Genomic DNA, 24589 nt, shown 5'->3' with positions numbered 1-24589 from the left:
GGGTTCATGGAATAATTTACATGCACTACTGGATAGAGTCATTACTATAATATATTTAGAAGCAAATGTTCTAGTTACAATAATGATTACTTGATATAGTCGATATATGTAGTCAACTCAATAGTGAGTCCTGAGGTCAACAGATGATTTTAGATAATAGTTGTGATTCTGAGTCAATGAAAAATAACGAAAAAAAAGTAAAATAACAAAAATACCGAACTCCCGAGGATAATTCTAAACAGAAAGTCCCTATAGGTAAATGGCAAAATTAAAAGCTAAACGCACCATACGAATAAATAACAACTGTCATATTCCTAACTTGGTACAGTCATTATTTTATGTAGACAATGGTGGATTGAACCTGATTCTATAGCTAGTTTAACCTATCACTTGTATGACAGTCGCATAAAATTCCAGTTGTGATTTGATTATATCTCTTTCAATATACTCTCAAGGTAAAGGCTAGTTATAAAAAGTCTGCATTAATATTGACAGCTGTAATTGATAGGTTGCAGACTTATCGGACGAAAATATGGCGATACCAAGGGAGCGACCAAAAACAACAAGTGAAAATTTAAAAAAGAAAGTCAAATTGACCATCAACTTCTTCAAAACACACACACTGAAAATGAAAATGTGGACAATTTTAAAACCCCTAAAACCGGGGTTTGGACTCAAGAGGCTCACATGGATCCAAGCAGACCATGTTAGTAGCACCCATCGTATTGGTATTGATAATGGTATATACAAATTCGATTATAATTAGCCCTGTGTAAAGTCGATAAGAAGTAGACATTTCAAGTGAAATGGAATATCCCTGGCCATCTGTGAAACAGATATTCATTAACGGTCAGCCAAATTTCTACAACTACTTTCGTGGGGAAAACCTCTGCATTAACACTGTGATGTTTTAGTTAATTAGTTCATTGACAGCTGCAATTCTCTATAAAAGGAAGATATAACGGGAAATTCTAGCATTGAACTATCGTCTCAACGGGAATATATCCAGTTCATATTCTACAGGGGCTGTAATGTTGATATACGTTAATGAATAGAAATTTCACAAAAACAAAACATAGATCATCGCTTATGTGGTAATGTTTAGTTCTCCACCCTGATCCCACCAATTTCTAGATTAAAGACAAGATATAAATCAGATGCTACACTTTATGTTATTAAGTTCATTGTGACAAATTTAGACAACATACTGATTCATAAAATGTGAGGTCATCATTTTAAAAGCGGAATGTGAAGTAAAAAGATATTTGTTTTCTCCTTATAAAAATCGCTATGTATTGATTGAAATACAAAACCAGACTCACCACAAGGCTAGCAATCACTTCCATGTCTGTTCAAAACGATCGCCTTTTATTACATGAAATGCGAACTTTTAATGTGAACTCACCATTCATTTTTGTTTCCCTGGATTTCTTGTGCAATTTCATTCGAAAAAAATCAATGCATGATGAAAAACATAAAAAAACACATTAGAAAGTGTGGGATAAACCATGTGATCTTTCTATGATGAAAATCACACATTCCTGGAATTTGACATTATCAAGATGCTTCTTTCCTCGACATACAATATATTACTTTCGTTCAGAGGATTCATATTCAAATACAATCGACATTTCCATGGGAACTAACTGTGCTCCTCTTGTCACCTTATTCGTATGAGGACAACTCTATACAGAAATATGAGATGGATGTAGATTATTATTTAACTTCACTTCCCCTATATAGATGGTGTCCTTTCACTGAAAATTCTAAGTTTATGACTATCTTTGAAAGCCTTTAAACATTTTACAGACGCCATCATGAGTCGGTTGACTATTATATAATATTGTTCGTATTCGTGTTCCAATTGTCGTATTCACAGACCTCTCCTCTTTTCCTCGAATTTCTATCAAAATTAATCACGCATTTGTTTTTCTATGAGCAACACAATATGTGCCACATATGCAGTAAGATCTGCTTACCGTTGAGGAGCACAATTACTGTTTTTGGTGAGGTAAGTGTTACTCAGTCTTTAGTTTTCTATGTCGAGTTTTGTAGAATATTGTTTGTAGTTTTTTCGATATTTGGCATGACAGTGTCAGTTTGTTTTCGACGTATTTGTTTGACTATACTTTGATATCTTCCGTTTCTTTTTTATATTTAATATTTTCTATTAAAGGACGACAAAGATATACTTGTATAATGCGGTGCATTTTGACAAAATAATTGCGACATTAGCGTCAGATCAATATCATACACTCGCTTACATTTTTGTAAATCTGATGAACATGTCTGCCAAATCTGGCAGGAATAAGTAGCAAATATGAATAATTCTAAAAAACTAACAGGAGCAATTGGTGTTTCATACTAGATTCCGAATAAAAAAAATGATTATATAATAATACATTCATACATCCTTTACCTCTGACAACCAAATTTTACGAGGTGATTTAATTTTTATATGGTCCCCCCATTTTTAGATATTGGTTACGGTATTAGTGTTCGTTTAGATGACTTTTCAAAAATTTTACTGTAACGTGACGTCTACAAGATATCAGTGGGTTTACAAATATTGATAAAGCTCTAAAACAATACATGTACAAACAAATAGTTCTTATTCCAAATTGTCCTCTGTTCTCTATAAGCGGGATAACAGAATGTACATACCATATCAAACAGTAAAAGTAACTTAAAAAAGTACTTTATTCAATAACATCACTAAATAATACTAGTTTCACAAACGACAACACAGATGTTTAACTACAAGTCAGACATGCGTATTAAAGAAAACCCACAGTTAGTAACAGCACTCTGCTGATGTTAATTCATTACTCTAATATATCATCTTCCAAAGAATAACCAGTAAAAAATATGACTAGAAGATTCAAAAATGATTTGCTATATTTTATAACATTGGATTTCAATAGAAAAATATTCGTATTCAAAAATAGTGATCATGTTAAATTAGTTGTAATGGTGAATTGAGTAAATATTTCGTAGTATGATAAAATGTATTTGTCGTTAAATGGAAACTAGTATCATACATTTGCATAGCGCCTCCTTAAACACACTAAAATATGAGACTCATTTAGAAATATACATCTTCCTTTGGGGTGTAAGAACACATACTACGTAATTTCGAAAAACGTATTTGTTATGAACAGAACGTATTTTCTTGAATTATATTCATTTGGTCCCACGTTAAATTTTTCACACTCTCTTTGAACTCAATTCAAAACGTGTTTTGCATTTGTTTCCGTTTAAACAGCATTAGCCTAAAAATACTATTAATAACATTGTTTGTCTTTCTTTGGATGTTATTATTTTAATATGATGTTGTTAATAAAATAATGTCAATACTTTTAGTAACAACATTAACATGCAAATAAAAGCCACAAAAGCTAAGAACAACATAGAAAACAACAACACATCTGTTTACAGATTCCATGTTTTTCTTCTTCTTTTGGTGAACTCTGATTTCTTGTAAAAGCTAGAAACACTTGTTCTAGTGTTGCCTGATGAATATGATAATCTTCAACATTAAATTGTTTCTTTGCCTTTTCCATTGCACCGAATAACAAACCTAAAGAAAGATTTTTGTCAATTATTTGGAAATGACAATAACCTTGATGTGCATCAAATACTTGAGTACTTGGAAATTTTTCACATAAAAATTGTGTCAGAGGAATTGATGAGTCTTGTGTTCCATTTTCTGATGTTCCCATATTACATATAAGAGTATATCCCTGTCCAAATCTGCTCTTTAAATGTTGTGAACTTCCGCAGCAGACGAATCTCCCATTTACCATAATAACCATCTTGGTACAGAGGGCGTCACATTCTTCCATACTGTGTAAAGAAATGCAATAATGAACATCTTTTAAGTAATCAAAATTGAAAAGAATTTGATAATGCCAAGAAGAAAATTTATCAAAGGGACATACTATTATGAGAATATAACTTATTCTTTTAAATAACTTCTAACCATTCATATACATTTCGAATACCAGCAAACGGAAATTTAACAAAGTTAGCGCTATAAAATCCACCATTTTCTACATTTGAAAATGCCTGTACCAAGTCAGGAATATGACAGTTGTTGTCCATTCGTTTTTTGTGTGTCTTGTCTTTTGATTTTGCCATGTGATAAGGGACTTGATTTGATTTTCCTCTAAGTTTTGTGATTTTATTTAGGTGAAATAATTGTAAATAATCATAATTATGATATCTTTGATATATAATTCAACGCAGTTGTTTGAAAAATCGATGGTAACTAATTAGAGATTCAGGGTTTAAATCAATAAAAAAAAAAAAACATTTATACATTATTTTTTTTTATATTTTCTGATTTTTATTATGCCGAAAATTATGGCATAATTTGTTTTTAAAAATTGAGGAGCAAAACGTTTTATCATATTCAGGCGGAGTGTGAACATCATTCATATTTCGGCATAGAGTCAAAAAGCGATTCAATTTCACGTATGCAAGACATTATTTGATGTTGTACATACCTATGTGAAGTAAGGACTAATGTTCTACCACTCGCTCTGACTTGTGACAAAACATTCCATAATTGTCGTCTGGCACCAGGGTCCATTCCTGTTGTTGGTTCGTCAAGAAATATAAACTGCGGATCACCAATAAGAGCTATGGCTGTGCTTAACTTTCTTTTATTACCACCACTAAAATTGATACAGACTAAGTTTTATTTAAGCGACCATGAACATTTCAATCTAAGAATCAGACATTTTTAAAAACCTGTACAATGAGGTCTACCATAGCTCTGTTTTACGATGCATCTGTTTGTAGTTATCTCTGTCTTTTTTACACCTTAGAAACTGTATATGCCATGATGGGATTTTATTACAATATTATACACCCTGTACTTTGTTAAGGAAAAAAAGTGAATGAGTTGTATTCGTTTTTTTTTCACTTATGTCATTTTTTACAATGATAAAGATATTGTTATTTCAATAACGAATAAATATAAACAAAAAATGAAACTTTCTTTTCAACTTTGCCTTTGAATTTTAAAACTTAAATATCATGAACGCTGTTTGTAGATTATCCTAATAATTTAACATAAAGCACACAAATGAAACATCAATGAATTTTTTATATATGTATTTAAATTTTACATGCAAGAAACAAGTTCTATTTTGTACTCTCTGTATTTCTTGAGCTGTTAAAATACTTCTTGGATTCAACAAAGGGTTCAATTTAGGATCATTTTCAAAAATTCTTTTAATTTTTAATCCTATTCAAAAGTTCAAAAATTATGGGCTAACAACGTAACACTATTGCAAATGCCAACTGAGCTCACCCTTCCGGAGCACCTGAGATCACCCCTAGTTTTTGGTGGGATTCGTGTTGTTTATTCTTTAATTTTCTATGTTGTGTCATGTGTACTATTGTTTGTCTGTTTGTCCTTTCCATTTTTAGCCATGGCGTTGGGAGTTTATTTCGATTTATGAGTTTTACTGTCCCTCTGGTAACTTTCGTCCCTCTTTTATCCAAATACTATTTTAGGTTTATCTCAATATGATTAAATATTGATGTCAATATATATATATATAAATGATATTTATGAAAAAAACTAGGCATCATAAATATTGCTCATTTGATGGTTTAATTGTAGATATTTAAGTCCATGCAAATAAAAATGTTAAGATTCATCAGTTGGATCTATTGTAGAAATATAAAAAAGAACAAAAATATCAATTTTCAAATTCATAAACATTAAGTAATATATCAGCATACGGAAAAGGGTATATTAGTATAATGAACAACTGCTATAAATATAACATGTTAAATGGAAGAAGAAATGGTAAACAAATTGAATGATAATTATATACAAGAGGGGCGAAAGATACCAGTGACGCAGTCAAACTTATATAAATGCTACCGGTTCATATGAATACTCTCTTGAATGATAAGTTGTTACTTGAGTTTTTGAAAAGCAAAGTATATATATAAGATTCAGAATTTTGAAACGTTCTGTATGTAACTGTATTTCTACAATATGGTTTAAGATTAGAGTTGTCACCAAACTTATTTCTCCTGATAAGTTTGTAAACTACTACATGACACATTAACATGTTTAGCATTCTTCATGTTGTTTTGATCAATGTATCCATCATTGTTATCATATATAATTTTGTTTATTATAATTTTATTATTGAGTTCAGATAATCAGGCACCTTTAATGGTGTGAATAACTTGCCCTATTTTTTAACATTAGTTATAAAACGTATAAAGATAGCTCCAAAACTGAGACTTTGGATCCTTAGTGCTCCTCAACTTTATATTTGTTTAGCTTTCTATCTGTTTTGATCTGAGCGTCACTGATGAGACTTGTGTAGCCGAAAAGCGCGTGTGTCGTATCAAATTATAAGCCTGGTACGTTTGATAAATATTAGGACATTTTGGCATAATTTCAGTCTATAATCAAAACATTGTATATGAAACTACTTAATATTTGTCAGAAGTAAATTAAACACTTCTTCAAGATTCGAAGTGAATGTTGTCAATTAAAGATGTACTTCCATACGCATTTTAATAAACAAACAAACACATCACATTTTATTTTCAGAATTGACTACAAAAGGTAAAATCACAAAAATACTCAACTCCAAGTAAGTTAAATTCAAAACGGAAAGTCCCGAATCAAATGGCAAAATTAAAAGCTCAAAAACATCAAACGGCAATATGTAGCCGGAATAGCACTTTTTTTAAAAATCTCATGTTGTAATTTTTTTTTATTAAAGTTTATTGAATACACTCTTTAAAATCCATATTTATTTAGAGAAATAATTACCGGAACGTTAATCCTATCTATCATTAAAGAACATTAAAATTCAACTAAAGTTTATTTACAACCGCAGGGTCAACGCCACTGCTTATGGAGTTTTACGTCCCCGAGGGTACCACCAGCCCAGTAGTCAGCACTTCTGTGTTGACATGAGTTATCATTGATATAGTCATAAACATAAATCAACTGTTAACAAAAATTTGAACTTTTGAAATACTAAGGATTTTCTTCCTCAGGAATAGATTACCTACGCTGTATTTGGAAAAACGTTTAGGAATTTTTGTTCCCCAATGCTCTTTAACTTCGTACTTTATTTGGCCTTTTGCACTTTTTTATTCGAATCTTTTGTGGACTTGTGCAAATACAAAATTGCATTCCTGGTATCTATGAGTGTATTTACCTGTATGTACCACATTGCCTCTCTGCATATTGTCTAAGCATCATAATATCTATAAGATCATCAACAATGCTTTTGATTTGACTTTCACACACACCACGGAGACGAGCAAACATGACTAAAATCTCTTTTCCTGTCATCTGGTCTATCAAAGCATCGAACTGTGGACAGTATCCTAATTGCTTGTGAACCTGTTGAAAAAAGTATAAAATGAATATTCTCAATCAATGAACTACATTGGTAGCCAAAATACATTCAAATATTATTTAAAAAAAAATTCTCTTTACTCGTTAATTTTTTAAGTGAAAACGCAAATTAGTGTTGATTATCTAAATCAATTCTTCACGTAATGTTTAGTTGCATATTTCTTCATTCACATGCTAATTTGTAATACTACACTTTGCTTTAAAGAATGCAAAATACACACCGTTTTCATTTCATGCTGTATATCGTGTCCGTTCATCCAGGCGTTTCCAGACGATGGGATAACATCACCAGTCAACATTTTAAATGTTGATGTTTTTCCAGCACCATTTTGGCCGAGTAATCCAAAACATTCTTGCTTAGCTACGCTTACACAAATTTCATCTACTGCCAAAAACGAGTCGTATTTTTTCTTTAGATTTTTAATGACAATTGAATCAGACGCAACAAGTGATCGAATTTCTGTTGTATTTATGCGATCCCTTTCAGCTCTGACGTCATCATCTTCAGGAATACCTCCTACATTTGCCTCTGCTTCCTCCAGACCAGTATACTGTCCTACATCTGAGGTCTTATCAGACAATGAGGCACATTGTTTTTGAAGAACACCAGTTTCAAACAAAAACAGAATTATAAAAAATAAAGCTCCTTGTATTGCCATAAAACAAAAATATTTTCCACTTCCGGGAAATTCCCATGCTAAATAGTTGTCTTGAAATTTAAAACAAGTTTCTGTACATCCTGTATAAAAAAAATCATTGACTTATTACTAGATATTTGTTTGGAATCAGAAACACTATGTTGGCTACTGGTGAATTTCAAACTATGAACCCTTACGACGCATGTAGGTTCAAACTGGTTTTGAAGATTTCATCGTGTTGCTTCCAATTTTGTTGTTGAACGTTTTGTTTACTATTGTGTCTTTTTAATGTTCTTTTCTGTGGTTAATGATATTATCAGTAATTCCACTTATATTTTTTTATAAACTTTTTAACCTTTTGATTTCTCGTATTCGAAACAAATATTTATAAATATTAATCTTTGAATGGATCAAAGAAGTATGGAACAATTAAGAAATAATTCATGGAAGCCATAGATATGTTGAAAATTTACTTAATTTATTTAATTCTCAAATCAAATATTTGACATTTTTAATCTACATGTTGTACTTGTAAGCTACGATCAAATCCATATATGACATTTCGTAACAATGAGCCGCCATGTTGAATTGCTGAAATCAGTTAACATGAAAATAATGCAATAGAATAGAAAATAAAACAACATCTACCTCAAAGAAGCATTTTAATGTAATATTATACGAGTTTCGATGATTTATAACGGAAAAACATTCAGCTTTAGCGTTTTCATTTGTATGACGTCATGTCTTGAAATGACTTAAATATGAACTTTCGCGAAATTTTATTTTATTTTGATATTTAGATTTCTCCGATCTCTTGTGTGTTTATTCTTTTTGTTATGCATTGGAATAAGAATAAAAGTTCCGTAGTCTAATTTCAATTTCAGTTTTAGTCAGTTCTTCGATGTTCATATGAATATCAATTAGGTGGTCAGTTTTATAAATTTCCAATTTTTTCGAAAAACTCAGGATTTTATCCCAGGAATAGATTACCTTAGCGTATTTGACACAACTTTTTCGGAATTTTGGATCCGCAATGCTCTTAAACTTCGTACTTTTTTGGCTTTTTAAATTTTTTCATATGAGCGTCACTGGTGAGTCTTGCGTTCTTAACTATAATCCTGGTACATTTGTTAACTATATAAAACAGAGTATCGGCATAGCGTTTGTAAATAGGTTCTGGTACATGTGTATTTACGTATGGGGTATATTTTAACATCCATTATTATGTACACCTCTGAGTCTGCGGTACATGGCGGTTAGTATAGTTTACAAAGCGAAAGAATCACGTCATATTAGAATTATCCATATTAAATTATTGACAATGATAACACATAAACAAATCATAGAAATTTATGTAATTCTATGTGGATTTGTTTAAGTTACAGAAGGAAAACAAAAAACAGATATGAAAAATAAATGTATGCACAAGTTATAGGGTTGTAACTAACACATATTAATTAAAGATAGAATATTTACCTGGACAGCAAGGACTTGTGGGCTCAATAGCGCATACAAATGGATAACCAGTTGCTAAGCATCCCTCCGTGTACCCATAATTTGTGTATACGTTCATTATGCCACTTCCCATACAGTATGTTGGAAATATAACTGAAAATATCCAGTCAAGTGCTGTGGCTACATCTTCTGTACCTAAGTCGGGTATCTTCAAAACAAAAACTGCCATTAAAGTTGCCAAACCTGAAAAAGAAGCTAAATATCATTGACGTAGAATATTATTTTTTGGAACTGGGCAATCGTTCACACCATCTTTACAACTTTAAACTGTGTCGTCGTGTATGAACCTTAATCGTCGGAAGAGTTATTTCACATCCTGGATAAGCTAAAGTTATACTAGCTAAAACAAAAGATACTTAAAAGAGTTAGTATCTTACTTTTTTTAATTTTCTATTATTTACACTTGAAATTGAATACCGAGTTTAGAGTAAATATTGAAAAATTGGTACTTTAAAAATGAATACAAATCTAATAAAAAAAAGGTTTTAACCAAAACTATTTAACTACAGATCGTTGTTAATTATATTTTAAAGTAACAATTACATTAAATTAAAAGTATGTTTCATTAGAAGATGCATTTTGATTGGCGGACAACATTCGCATGGCACTCCAATATCATCTTTTATTCCATATTATTATTATTATTATTTATATTTTCAAAAGAAAACAGCTATGACCGCACATTCTTTATGCGATTAAATCTTACCTGATAGTATATTAAGCATGCTTACAGCTACCAGCCCGGCAGGTGGAGTTTTGAAGACAAACTGTATGATGTACACAAATGGCAATGAACCCCATCCAAACAGGAAGAAAAGGCCAAACAGAATACCAAGTCGATTATCCTCCACAAAAGCGTCAGTATTAAAAGCGGCAAACACAACGATGATGAGAAGCACTGGAATCAAGTAATTAATCATGTCCCATAAAAAGTTAGAAAACCAAAAGGCTCCTGTTCCTACTCCACTTACTCTCTGTAAATGCTTGGCTCCGGTTGCTCTTTCTTTTATCAAGAACAGCGCAAAACTAGCGATCAGAAACGCCATTCCAAATATCACACAGAATGCAACGACAAAACCTGTTCCTAAGGTTGAAAAAAAAAGACTCCTTGAATTGTCTGATAATGACTGCGGCAAAGGAAAGTTGATAGTAGTTATTGAATGGCTATTGTCTTGAATAGCATGTTTCAAAATAGCGTTCATGGTATATGCCAATGAAATAGCCGGTGAATGGAATGGTTGTCCATTAAAGTATGATATTATCTCTGTAACTGGCTCGTTATCTTTCATACCTTGCTCCATTTCTAATCCAATAATATACCTTTTATTGAAAGTAGCAATTCCAATGGCTTTCGACTGATTTACAACAGCAATATCAAATGGAGCAGTAGTCACACGCAGAGGAATGTCATTGCGATTAACCAGTGTATACTCATATCTGGAAGCTACACCTAGCGTCAGATTACTTGGAGTTTTCCCAGTTGTGTACATTTCGGTCAATCCGTTTCCAAAAGGTTGCAGATTCAAAGTTAGAGGTGGTTCGTCTGTTTGTTTTGGAATTGTCAGCTCAATCGATAAGGCCATAATTGTAAAAACGACTGGAACAATGAGTTGAACACCTGCTACTAGCTGGTTCCGTAGAGTATGGATAACTTTTTTCATGAACATCCCGTAGAACTGTTGCAGTATCAAGTCCTTACCAGTGTTTTTCTTTATATTTTTGTTAAAAGCTAAAATGATAATCAAAATATTATACTGTAATTTAAACAATTCCACATGTCACAATGTTTTTATTTAAACGGAGAGCTACCACAGGCACACTCATCATTCGAAAAACAATGGCTAAAAAAAACCGATGAACACGATCAAAACGACAAATTAAACGCAACATAATACAACATAAAATATAAAGACTGAAGAACATGAACTCCGCTAAAAATGGAGATGATCTCCGGTGCTTTGAATTTGCATATTCTATTCCACATGTTACAATCATCGTGTTGCTCGAGTAGTTGAAATACGGCGATAAGTTTAGTTCAGTACATCAGGAAATGGGGACGGGTTGTGGTTACGAAAATTAGAACAAATCCGTCGTCAGCGTCTCGATGAAGGTCAAATAACCCGTAACGTCCGTAAAATTATCGATGAGTTTACTTCAACTTCACCACATAAGTGTCGATTTCAAGAAAGCATCAATCGTTAATCAAGGTAAAATTTATGAGAATTAGTCAGTTTGTTTTAGATTTATGAGTTTGACTGTCCCTTTGGTATTTTTCGTCCCTCTTTTACGCAGATACTTGTTTGGATTTATAATCATTTTGATCTCAGCGTCACTGATGAGTGTTATGTAGAAAAGACGCGCGTCTGGCCTTCTAAATTATAATCCTGATACATTTGATAACTATAAACTAAACTATTTTTCCTAACCAAATTATAGTAAATCACAATAAGTGATTACAACATACCAATAAAATTTCCACCAGCAGTTTCGTTCAAAGCTACGCCATTGCTTAAAGTGCCATAGCCGTTTGCAATTTTACCATTTGAATGACCATTCAATAATGGTTTCTTGTCATGGTGGTTCTCAGCGTAGTTAGGATTGCTTATGCCTTGAACCACATTTTCACTCTCTTCTTCTACGTTATCTGGTTCGCCCACTCTAAAAAATAACAACATTAAGTTAATAAGAAATTTACATATTTGAAACAAAACAAAGACCACTAACATTTATTGTTGAAACATCGATCTGGCGCAGATATGTTGATACTGTTAATGTTATAGCTATCACAAGATCGATTCCTTTTCTGGCTGACTTATAGTCACTGATGATATCATGAAAACATTTTTTTTTATTATTATTATATTTTGATGTGCTTTTTAAATGTGTTGTAACAAAATTTGGAAATGATTTTAAAATCAAGGAATAGATCACCCTCATGGAAACCTCTGATTCTTTGGCCGAATTTGGCTATACTGTGTTGTTCTTTTTAGTTTATAAGATCTTTATTTTTGTAATATTCTTTTGATTTTCAAATGTTTTGTACTCACGCCTCACTTAAGAAACATTTATTTTTGAAATGCGCATCTGATGCAGATAATTAGTTATGGTATTCATAGATATGAATAACGCAGAAAATAGTAGATCTTCCAAAATAAAACGAAACATACTGATAACATCAATCGTATTTCAAATCTGAAATTAAGATAATAAGAGAGACACACGTTTGATAATTCAAATGCGGTTTTTATGAAATCATGGAAGTATTATATCGACATTTTTCTTCCTTGATGAGATCATTTACACAATGAGCTGTAAAACTGTTGGAAATTTAAATGAAACCGTGACAGCCGTTGTAGTAAATAAACTCATCAAGACATCATAGATACCAGGATCAAAATTTTATTTTTTCGCGAGACGCGCGTTTCGTCTAATAAAGACTCAGCAGTGACGCCGGAATCAAAAAAATGTTTAAAAGGCCAAATAGAGTACAAAGTTGAAGAACATTGAGGACCAAAAAAAACTAAAAGTTTTGCCAAATACAGCAAAGTTTACATACTTAAGGAATACTTCTTCCATTGTGGTTGCAGTTGTTCCGAAGCTATCAATTCCGAGATCACTACTTTTAGATTCAATTTCAAGTAGCAATTTTTCAAAATGGTCTGATTCATCAAACGGTAACAGGTAAGAAAGTTCTGCACTAATTTCACTCTCTAATGACGCCGTGGCTACATGGAATTTGACCAATTCAGTTACTTTGGCCGTTTGACAAGTTTTATCTTTAACCATTATCAAGTGATATCCAGCTCCTATAAATCAAAACAAATTAAATTAACATTTAAATCAAATCCATCTCTAAATTAAATTAACATTAAAATAAAATCCACATCTGCGTTAAATTCAACTGTATTAATCTACCAAATCTTTTTTAATATCTTTTACAATCAGATGTATGTTTCTGTATGGTAACCGTTTACGTATTAATAGTCTTTGGTTCGGGAAAATACTAAATGGGCATTTTTAGTTTTTTCTTCGAATACACTTTTAAAGGTAGCAAAATAACAACATCTTGTTCTGTATACATCACTGATATTGCAAAGATAATTTTAAAATAAAGATACGTGCGAAACTTTTTATTTTTGCTGACCGTTGTCGTACAAGGGTAGTAAACAAACCGAATAAATGTAGCATTACCATATGTTTTCTTCAGGAAATAAGATGTTCCACAACATTTGACCACACCTTCTGCCATGATGGCAATTCTGTCACCGAGAAGGTCTGCTTCATCCATGAAATGTGTAGATAATATCAAAGTTCTACCTTCTTTGAACTTCTGTAGAATATCCCATGTTTGTCTACGGGCACCCGGATCCATACCTGATGTTGGTTCATCAAGAATCACTACCTGCAATATATGATATATTAGGGTGAAATATGTAGTATGTACAATACTCAATGTACTATTGATCGTTTAATTCCCATAGCCAAAGCCAGTTATTTGGTGGTTCATTTGATAACAGTTTGATTATTTTCTAATTATCGTGGATTTTTTTTGGTTATATTCCTGAATTTCATCAATTGTAAATTCCAGTCAATGTGGCAATCGAAATATAATATTTGACAAGAAAAAGCAGATAGTCTTTAGATAATTGTAAAATACTGTCCCACTTATCTATTGCAACATCATTATAGTAATAAGTAATTTCCATTTACTTATGGGTATGCGCGTTCTATTTTTTATCTGTTGTTTATACTACACAAATAGAGTTTAACAGTATTGAGATATAAAAAACTGGTTTCACCTTGCAGCATTTTCATATGTGGTTGTGTTTTGTTGGATCTGTAGCATGTTAATGTCTTAATCTTTTTTAAGAAATTCGTTTCTAGGTCAGATTTTGATCAGAAGTATATGATACGTTATCTACAACTTCATTTTAAAAGTTATATGTTTAAACAAATCAATTAATCACTGTCTGTTTTTATACAAAAGAAATGAGCAAAAGTTTACCTTTGATCCTGCAATAAGTGCAATTCCAACCGAAAGTTTCCTTTTCTGCCCACCAGATAGTGTGCTTGAAAATTTATGTCGTTTCATTTCTAATCCAAGAACGTCTATCATTTCATCTACTTCTTTTTTTACATTCTCTGACGGGCATCCTTTCAGCTAAAGCATGAAGCAGATCAAAAATGGTTTGACAGTTTCAAAATTGTAAACTTGTTTACCTCAAATGGGAAAAAGTTTGGTTTTTTTAATATTTGCAAGATTTTTTGTTTAAGGCAAACATGATATAATTCTGCAACTGTTGTCAATAGTGAAGAAAATATTCTAGATTACATGACTTTAATCTGTAATTTTGGTGGGGCACGAGTTGCCCCTTCTAAACTTTCCCGTGTAGTGTTTTGTTGACTTTAAATTCTTTTTCTCTGTAATCCATGTTTTTTTTTCTACTAATAATTTTATTGTTTGCTTTGTATCCTTTTTTATTCCAATAAATACGATATATTTATCCATATTTTGTTATAAATGAAATCAGAAATATTCAATTTCGTATGCAAACTTATGAAGCTTGAATATTACATTTGACGACAATGATGCTATTTGAACGAAATTAAAATTTTATCGAACTCGAATAGTTCTGTTCCTCTAGGGGCATATAACATATCGAAAATTAATGTAGCAATCGAAGATAAGTCGGAGATAGGCATAACAAAACGACGGACATTGCTCGGGTTAGTATTTTTCTCAGAATGATACTTTTGCCGGATTTATTTTATTTTTGATTTAGAATGGAACGCTGGCACCGTCGACCTACTCGGTCACTCTCCTTTATTTTATTGCGGTTTCTTCTGATATGTGCTTTGATTTGTGTCGTCTTTGTAAATTTGGAAGGTTTAAATGTCGATATACTAATGTTCCTTTAAATTTGCTTCCCAAGATACCAAAGCAACTAGGTATCAACGTAGGGGATAGCTGTTCAACTTTCGGTCGCGCTTACATTGCACATATCTTTGTTGAGGGTTATGATAGTTACCGTTTAAACGTTTTGAAGAATAAACAACAAAACAAAACCAAAAAAACAAACCCCATTCAAAACAATTAAACATTTAGAAAACAAAACACTTACACGTGCAAAAAAATTCAAATGTTCTTCCACTGTCATGGTGTCAAACAATATATTGTGTTGTGGACACAGGCCAAGACTACTTCTGACACTCGTGATATCTTGTGTTATATCGTATCCGTTCACTTGGGCTGTTCCACTGGTTGGAGGAATGAAGCCTTAAAAGGGGAACACTATTTTAGATGATATTTCATATTCAATTTGTATACATTGTTAACACTTTCATTCAGCTCAACTTAACATCAAATTGTTTCCTTTTTTCTTCTTTTTTTATAAAATCAAATTATATATTAAACTTAAGCAATAATACCGAACTAAAAGGAAAATTCAAAACGGAAAGTAATTTATCCTAGGACAAAATCAAAAGTTCATACTCATCAAACGAATGGAAAACAACTCTAATTTCCATGACTTGGTACAGGCATTTTCTTATGAAGACAATGGTGGAGTAAACCTGATAGTTAGTTGATTAGTTAAACCTCTGACTTGTATGATAAGTGATTTCTATAATGATAGAACATATTAATATCAGAAGGTACATTAAATAAGGGATGAATTCCATTAAGTCATTCGAAGTGTATATATATAACTTTTTCTTTGTATATTGTAAATTGAGCTTACCAGTTAACATTGACATCGTGGTCGTTTTTCCAGCACCATTATGACCTAACAGTGCAGTTATCTGTCCTTCATACATATTAACCGTTGTATCTCGGACTGCAACTTTCCTCGCCTTCGCAGACCCAAACACCTATATTGATACGAAAAAGACTTGTGAAGCAATGGTAAAAGAAACTAATAAAAATACACTGGTGAAGTTGAAATCATCCCTTCGTAAATTTTACGGACGCCATCACGAGTTGGTTGACCGTTATGGAATAACCGTTTCACAAATGATATCGGATATGTTCCTTACGTCGTAACTACAAACCCCTTCCCTTTCATGAATGTGACCTACCGAATAAAACTATTGATATCATATAAGCAACACGACGAGTGCCACATGTGGAGCAGGATCTGCTTACCCTTCCGGAGCACCTGATATCACCCCTAGTTTTTGGTGGGGTTCGTGTTGTTTATTCTTTGGTTTTCTATGTTGTGTCATGTGTACTATTGTTTGTCTGTTTGTCTTTTTCATTTTTAGCCATGGCGTTGTCAGTTTGTTTTAGATTTATGAGTTTGACTGTCCCTTTGGTATCTTTCGTCCCTCTTTTACAACCTAGAAATTTATACTAAATTATACTAGAAAATCTGTAAGAAGAGCGAAAATCCCTATTTACCTGATATAGGCCATATAAGTTTTTAATGAATAAACCAGATTAAATAGTATGTGCGGTGCTTTCCTCTCATATAGATTTAAAAGGATGTAAACAGTCCTTTTGTATATGTAACTTCATAAAAAAAACCTCAATAAGCTATATACATTTTTAAAGCTATGAACAAGCCACGTGTAATCAACAAACTTTGCAGTATATGGTTTTTCATATTTTTAAAAGAATTATTTCTAATTTGTTTTCATTCATATATTGCCCATAAACTGCAAACCTTTCGTAAGTGTTGAATTGATATTCCAGGTCTCAAGTCTGTTGGATCTCTTTCAAAGTATGTTGAATCTTGTGCTACAATGGATACTTGTCTATCAAACTTGCTGACCTGACTTGATCCAAACCAGTATTTTTTCTGAAGTAATATATTAAATAAATTGGAATATGATAAAGATAGTTCCCTGCGATATAGGTGTTTTCAAATTTATATTTAACATTGCCATTAAAGCGGGAGGTTTGGCTAGCCACAAAACATAGTTTAACCCACCATTGTTTTCTTAAAATGTCCTGTACCCAAGTCAGGAAAATGACCATAGTTATATTATAGTTCTTTTTTGTGTGTGTTACATTTTAGTGTTGTGTTTTTGTTGTGTCGTAGTTCTCTCATATTTGATGTGTTTCCCTCAGTTTTAGTTTTTAACCCGGATTTGTTTAAGTTTTTCTCAATCGGTTTAAGAATTTCGAACAGCAGTATACTACTGTTGCCTTTATTTTCTCCCTTATTCAGAAACTCTTTTACCATTATGCTGTAATATATTTTTATCACACCTATATGCATTAGAATAAAGATCAAATAATTTTCTTTTTATTAAACCCAAACAAACATAATAATATTTTAAAAAATCAAAGTTATTTTAAGACTTTGTTCAGTAAATAAAAATTGAAATTTTGTGTTTTACCGAAACTATGTTTGTGTTTACTTACGGTAAATGGGAAATATAGAGGCTCTGGTACTCCATATTCACCGGGCATTACTGCATCTACATACCACGTGATCAAAAGATAAGCAACTGTGTCGCACAGTATCATAATAATAGATGTCAGTAATGTAAAATTGCTATCAACGGTTGGCTGTTTGTAAAAGTTGTTCCACTGAGCGCCCTCACCTTCAAATTTACAAGATGATTATATTTCTTCTTGTGAATTTGATTAAATACAAAATTCAAGGAACATTGTCAAAGTACTACATATTTGAATTTGTTTCATAATGAAAGAATCATTTAAAAAAGATATTGACTCAACATGGTACCTTCGATTCCTTTATACCAGTATCTTTCCGCTAAGATTAAGGACAATGTCTATTTTATCATGAAATATTAAAAGTGCCAACAATCTAGTCCTTAAATGGTACAATTTCGAAAACCTTCATGTTAGGTAAAACAAATTCCTTCATAATAGTACATAATTCTCCAAAGTCATGTCATTACTTACATGTCAGTTAACTGCTAGTAGTCTGTTGTTATTTATGTATTATTGTCATTTTGTTTATTTTCTTTGGTTACATCTTCTGACATCAGACTCGAACTTCTTTTGAACTAAATGTTAATGTGCGTATTGTTATGCGTTTACTTTTCTACATTGGTTAGAGGTATAGGGGGAGGGTTGAGATCTCACAAACATGTTTAACCCCGCCGCATTTTTGCGCCTGTCTCAAGTCAGGAGCCTCTGGCCTTTGTTAGTCTTGTATTATTTTAATTTAAGTTTCTTGTGTACAATTTGGAAATAAGTATGGCGTTCATTATCACTGAACTAGTGTATATTTGTTGAGGGACCAGCTGAAGGACGCCTCCGGGTGCGGGAATTTCTCGCTACATTGAAGACCTGTTGGTGACCTTCTGCTGTTGTTTTTTTTATTTGGTCGGGTTGTTGTCTCTTTGACACATTCCCCATTTCCATTCTCAATTTTAAGCATTAGAATGAAATACAAACAGGCAATAAAAACAATGAATATTTGCAGTGAATTCCTACAAAATCATTAAGAAATATGTTTGATTCATACCTGTCCCCTCGTAAGATGCTATTGTTTTGACTCCAAATGCCATGGCATTATTACTGAAGACACAAGCCAAAATCTTTTGTGTCAATGTCATAGACGCGTATCGATTGTCATCGCCCAGGAAAAAATATGGAAAATATGTTAAGAAGTGTATCATTCCGCCGGCAAAGGCACCCGTGTTGGCTGTAAGAATAAAATAAATATGACATGTCTATAAAAATTATAAATTGATTATAATGACTTAAAACATTTCATCAAAATCTGCATTTATCTCAAGATTTCTTTCTCCTTTAAGTGTGTATTAACTTATCTCTTTGTTTAACAGTTTTAGTTTATTATTTAGCGAAATGTAGACGCGGGAGTTTCTCGCTGCGCTGAAGATCCATTTGTGGTCTTTTTCTGTTGTCTGCTCTTTGGTCGGGTTGTTGTCTCTTTGACACATTCCCCATTTCCATTCTCAATGCTATTGGTTCATTTTTGTTAACAAAGCACGAAATTCATAAAATAGATAATTGGCTATGCAATCTAAAAGAGAAACTGTAAATGATAATCCAGAAATATTACCCTTTATATTATAAACGATGAAAGATTTTGTAATTTGTGGTTTGAGGCAAGAACATTTCATATGAATTCTTCCAAAAAAGAAGTTGATAATAAAAATGGATTTTACCAGTTTTAAATTGCGTGTTGTTCTTTTCAGTTTTAAATTGAAATTTAATTATTTTATTGAAAAAAGCCAAAGATGAATAAGAAAATGCACACCTTAGTGACTGTTTACTTTCAACTTATAACATACCCTTTTTAAAGAATGTGCTTATCATAAATGATAAAGCAATAACAGACATAGCGTAGCAAAGAAAAAAGACAAAGGTCAACGTTGGATCAGATTTTCCCAAAACACTTCCATGAACTCCTACTTTGACTGACAGCAATAACGTAAATATAAAACAAGCTATAACAAGGTAAATCAGCGAGATAGCAAACCATGACATCCAGTATACCACGGGACTCAATCCCATCATCTTCATAGACTCCTAAAATATAGATGAACGACTGAGCCTTCGGGGTTGTTAATGACTATATATAGTTTACAATGATGGTATACAGCGTACATTTAACATATGTTGGTGAAATATATCTTATATACATTACTTTTAGATTATAACATAATAATACGAGCATTCGGAATAAAGAAAAGTGCCAGCAATTGAAAGTTGACATACTTTATTGAATAAGATAGTCAGTTTTCCTATCAACACTCGTGCTGCCTCATGAAAAAACTCACCGCAACGAAAAGGCTTAAATGAAAGTACGCAACTTAAATTGATCATTCAAATAAAACAGTAAGTTACACTTTATTTAAAAAAACAAAAACTAGCGAATAATCATTTAGTATCTGTGATTAAGTAGTCGATTCTCACCTTTAATTTTCTTTCTTTTTCATAAACTATGTTTTTCGTCGTTTGTATCACATAAAGAATAAACCCTAACATCAAAAACAGAGGCAAGTTTTGTTGAATGGCACCCAGGAGAGGATCTTGAAGGTATGGAGGATAGGGCATCTTCTTTATCTTGATCTCAATATCATCAAAGAAATTCTTCTTTCCGGACTTTTGCGTAATGATAGCTTTATCCACCTCGTATTGAAGCCACAAAAAGCCAGTTTTCTTATAGTCTGAAAAAAATAATTGTTGCTTTCTTACTGCATTATGATTTAATGAGAAAAAAAGGGCAAAAAATCTATAGCTACAAATTCAAATGAAAAACAATTAGACGTTATCAATTTCTTGTCGGTCGGCTATCCCATAATTCTATTTTTAGTAATATAAAGCATGATAAATATCAATTCAGTATTAACCATTCATTAATGTTTTTTTTTTAGATATAAAAGAAAAAGAAAGGACGTACTTGGTACACCACCATCAGCTTTAAGATTCCTAGGGCTTGTCGTTTGAATGAAGTTGTATGTAAAATCTGTAGTCCATCTATCCATTTTATTTGCACGGGTAACACGCAAATCATATACGATATTAGCTGGAAGACTTGTCTCGTACGATTCGCTATCATCAAATACTACAGCTCCCCATACCTCGTCAGAATAAAGATTGTGGTATTCTAATAAATCTTGTTGTGTCTTAAACCCTGTAAAAAACGTGTTTCAATAATGTGTACAAGCTATTGTTTCAATATAAAAGAACATGTTTGGTACCATTTAAACGTTAGATCCCGCTAAAATTATTTGCACCTGTCCTAAGTCAGGAATCTGATGTTTAGTTATTGTCGTCTGTTTATCTGGTAATAAGTGTTTCTCGTTTTTATATAGATTAGACCGTTGATATTTCCGTTTGAATGGTTTAACACTAGTAAGTTTTGGAACACTTTAAAGGTTGGTGTTCGATGAGAGCCAAGGCTCCGTGCTGAAGGCCGTACCTTGACCTATATAATGGTTTACTTTTATAAATTGTTACTTGGATGTAAAGTTGTCTCATTGGCACTCAAACAACGTATTCCTACATCTATAAAGTAAACATAGTAGGCAAGACACAGAGAAGACACCACAGGAACAATGAAAAGTCGAAAAAACGAACAAAACCATAGTAAACTAAAAAACCAAACAAACGAAAGATTAACGATAATCCACAAAACTACAAACTGAGCAAAAGAAATATAGGCACAATTACCGTAAGTGCATATATTCGATAATAATTTAATTTCTTAACGTAATAACATTGTTATTTACAAGACTTTACCTTCACTGTAAAAGCAACAATACCACACTAAAATAATGCCTTAATAATCAATTCCGGGGAAAATTATAAGTATATGATTGACATACATTTTCGATTAATAAATGTATGTTATCTTAACTAACCTTGAATATTTTTTTTGTTGCGTGAATATTTCTCATTTATTGAATTTTTGACATCTATCATGATATTTTCAATAAGCGTCTCATTTGGAGCAAATAAAATCTGATTTTTATAGTTCGAATCAGCATTTGTAAAGTTGGGACTCTGCCATATGGTATTATCTGGATAATCTTTTGTCTTCACAAGAAAGCGAATCAGTACCAAGATTAGTCCAAAAAACAGTGGTAATAATACTTCAAACAGTGTGATACATATTTTCCTTTTCTGTAGTGTCCAATTCTTCCATAATAGGAGGAAAAATTGGCTTCCCAGTGCCATAGTTTTAACTTATTTCTGTCCTTCGATATCTAATCTGAAACGACAAAAGGCAGTCTTTATATAAAAATCGTAATTATTGATAGATACGCAATGTATGTGATAAGAACATTTTTTATTTGCTTTGCATTTGGGTCTCTTTTTTACCAGAAGAAAATAGATCACACTTCTTGTAGATGGTATATGATTATGCTATAAGAAACTAGTCAATCACTCTCCAATGTGTCGTAAAATGACGCGTTTAATTCATTGAAAAAAGGGAGATAACTCGATAATGTTACATATAATGACATATAATTCCACTCTAAGGAAGGAACAAAGAACGACCTACAAGAAAAGAACTTTTCGAAGTTTGTTTCAACGCTAAGGTTCTATAATTGTGTTATTGTATAAAAGATAACTGCTAATATTTGTAGTCCTTTGCAAACTGTTTTTACATTTTGTTAGGGCGACACTTAAAAAAATATTTTGGTTTGCCAAAACCTATCCTAAAATAAAGACAGTGTTTAGGTAGGTAGAAACTGTTTATTAAGAGAAATTGTAATGTTAGATTTTCGTTTTGATTTTCAATTCCCATCTAATTATTTTTTTAACAATTGAACCAATAAAAGAATTGATAGGCAGCTATTTCTGAATACGAAAGTTTTGGGCAAAAAACTTTTTTATGGCCTTGAAAGAGCATACAGTTTGTATCTAGCTTTCGATTGATTGATGAATATTTCTTTGCTTAAAGTCGCCTGATTGGTATTTTTTACTGAGTATATTCAACACTTTATCTGATATTAAGGGTAGCATAGTCGGACAATAAGAGGATAGCGTTGGACTGCTACTGGAATGAGGGTATGCTGACTAGCCCATGATGAATGTATATGTTATCTATCTATATAAAACGAATACACAGAATTGATATCGAACATTCTGATTGCATAGGTCAGGCTCAGTTCAATTTGTATTTAACAGTCGATAAAAGAAAACTTCAGAAATGGTGTGGCATTGGATGAACTCCATTATTTTCGACGTTCTGATTGGTCAGGACGTGGTTAAAGAGGAAACTCAGACCGCATCGCAAAATAAGAAACGAGGACTGAAGTTGAATGCCATTTCAAGGCCTTTTATAGCTTTCTATGCGGTATGGGTATTGTTCGTTGTCAAAGGACGTACATTGTACGGTGACCTATTGTTGATAAGGTCTACGTCATTTTGGTCTCTTGTGGCGAGTAGTCTTATTAGCATTATCTAAATAAGTGTATACTAAGCTTAAGAGGCTGATTTATTGTAAACGAGTTACTTATGATGAGAAAAGACATTCAGAGACGAGTAAAGTATATAAATCTTATAAATATTATCCTTTTTGATTCGAGCGACACTGATGAATCTTTTGTAGACGAAACGCGCGTCTGGCGTAAATATAAAAAAATAATCCTCGTATCTATGATGAGTTTATCTATATCTTGTGTAACAAACATACTTTTCATACCTATAACACAATGCATTCGCTTTCTGGAGAACTTATGTATACTCAAATAAGTCGAGAAAACAGAACTTTAACAAAAAAGTGACGTTTAGGAACTCTTCGCAAAATTCGAAATTGTCTTAAAATTTACATTACTGTAGTTTTAAGTTTCATATAATTCATCTTTAAGTTAAAAATATTTTTATATTCTGATGCCAAATTCAATCCGATGTCTGTTTAAGATTCGAATTACAGTCTCTTTCTTTTCGTCAAATTCAAAGAAGCAATTATATATATCATTGTTTTGCTTATTCTATTATTGTTATATAACATTGGACAATAATAATAGTATATGTTGCATATATATGTAGATGTATACAAACGAAATTTATCATTTAGTGTCGTATTATATGTCTCTAGTGTCGTGCATTAAATTATAACAATTGAATATCTTTAATTATAATACTCATTTAAATATCAAAAAGTATTTTAAAAATTGTATATACCTATTCCAGCTAGTTTTAACTTCCTTGTTCCAATCACAGTTTCAGGAAATAAAAAGAATGAATTATATCAAAGCTCACATATATTGAAGTGTATTGAACTCATCTCCATGTGATCGCTGTGATGTTAGCGGTTGTGTAACATTAAATTCTACATTTTAATCACGCTGGTGATCACATGCAATTGACAGTTACATATACATGTATGTATATACACAAACTTTATCGATTTGTAAATAATCATAATCTAATTTTTATAAAGGACGATTTTATAACCTCCTAGGGTTATTTAAGTGTGTGGTAAAGGTCACTGGGATGGCCATATTATGTTTTGCCACTTGAATGGCTACACGAAGGAGTGAACTATTGAATATCTGATGCAATGGTTCAACGATTGCATACCGTGATATTTTATACTTGAAAGTTTAAAGGAAAGACATTGAG

At 32.0% G+C, this 24589-nt stretch overlaps 1 protein-coding gene across 1 annotated transcript; it reads right to left on the bottom strand.

Moving 5' to 3' along the window:
- Nucleotides 1-2682: 2682 nt before the first annotated feature.
- LOC134719193 (phospholipid-transporting ATPase ABCA3-like) lies at nt 2683-24363 on the bottom strand. The gene is made up of 20 exons (XM_063582199.1): nt 24149-24363; nt 21877-22226; nt 20913-21146; nt 20426-20679; nt 19801-20038; nt 19008-19187; nt 17933-18114; nt 17229-17363; nt 16305-16434; nt 15687-15841; nt 14570-14725; nt 13756-13966; nt 13121-13370; nt 12029-12222; nt 10271-11293; nt 9526-9747; nt 7633-8150; nt 7209-7396; nt 4509-4679; nt 2683-3846 (listed from the first exon to the last, which is right to left on the bottom strand). The coding sequence occupies exons 2-20, from the start codon at nt 22190-22192 to the stop codon at nt 3399-3401; spliced, it is 5205 nt and encodes a 1734-aa protein (XP_063438269.1). The 5' UTR covers nt 22193-22226; nt 24149-24363; the 3' UTR covers nt 2683-3398.
- Nucleotides 24364-24589: the final 226 nt, after the last annotated feature.

The sequence above is a fragment of the Mytilus trossulus genome, chromosome 1, assembly GCF_036588685.1.
Source record: "Mytilus trossulus isolate FHL-02 chromosome 1, PNRI_Mtr1.1.1.hap1, whole genome shotgun sequence".
NCBI lineage: Eukaryota > Metazoa > Mollusca > Bivalvia > Mytilida > Mytilidae > Mytilus > Mytilus trossulus.
The sequence above is the reverse complement of the archived record's forward strand: the minus strand, read 5'-3'. Positions and strand labels throughout refer to the sequence as shown.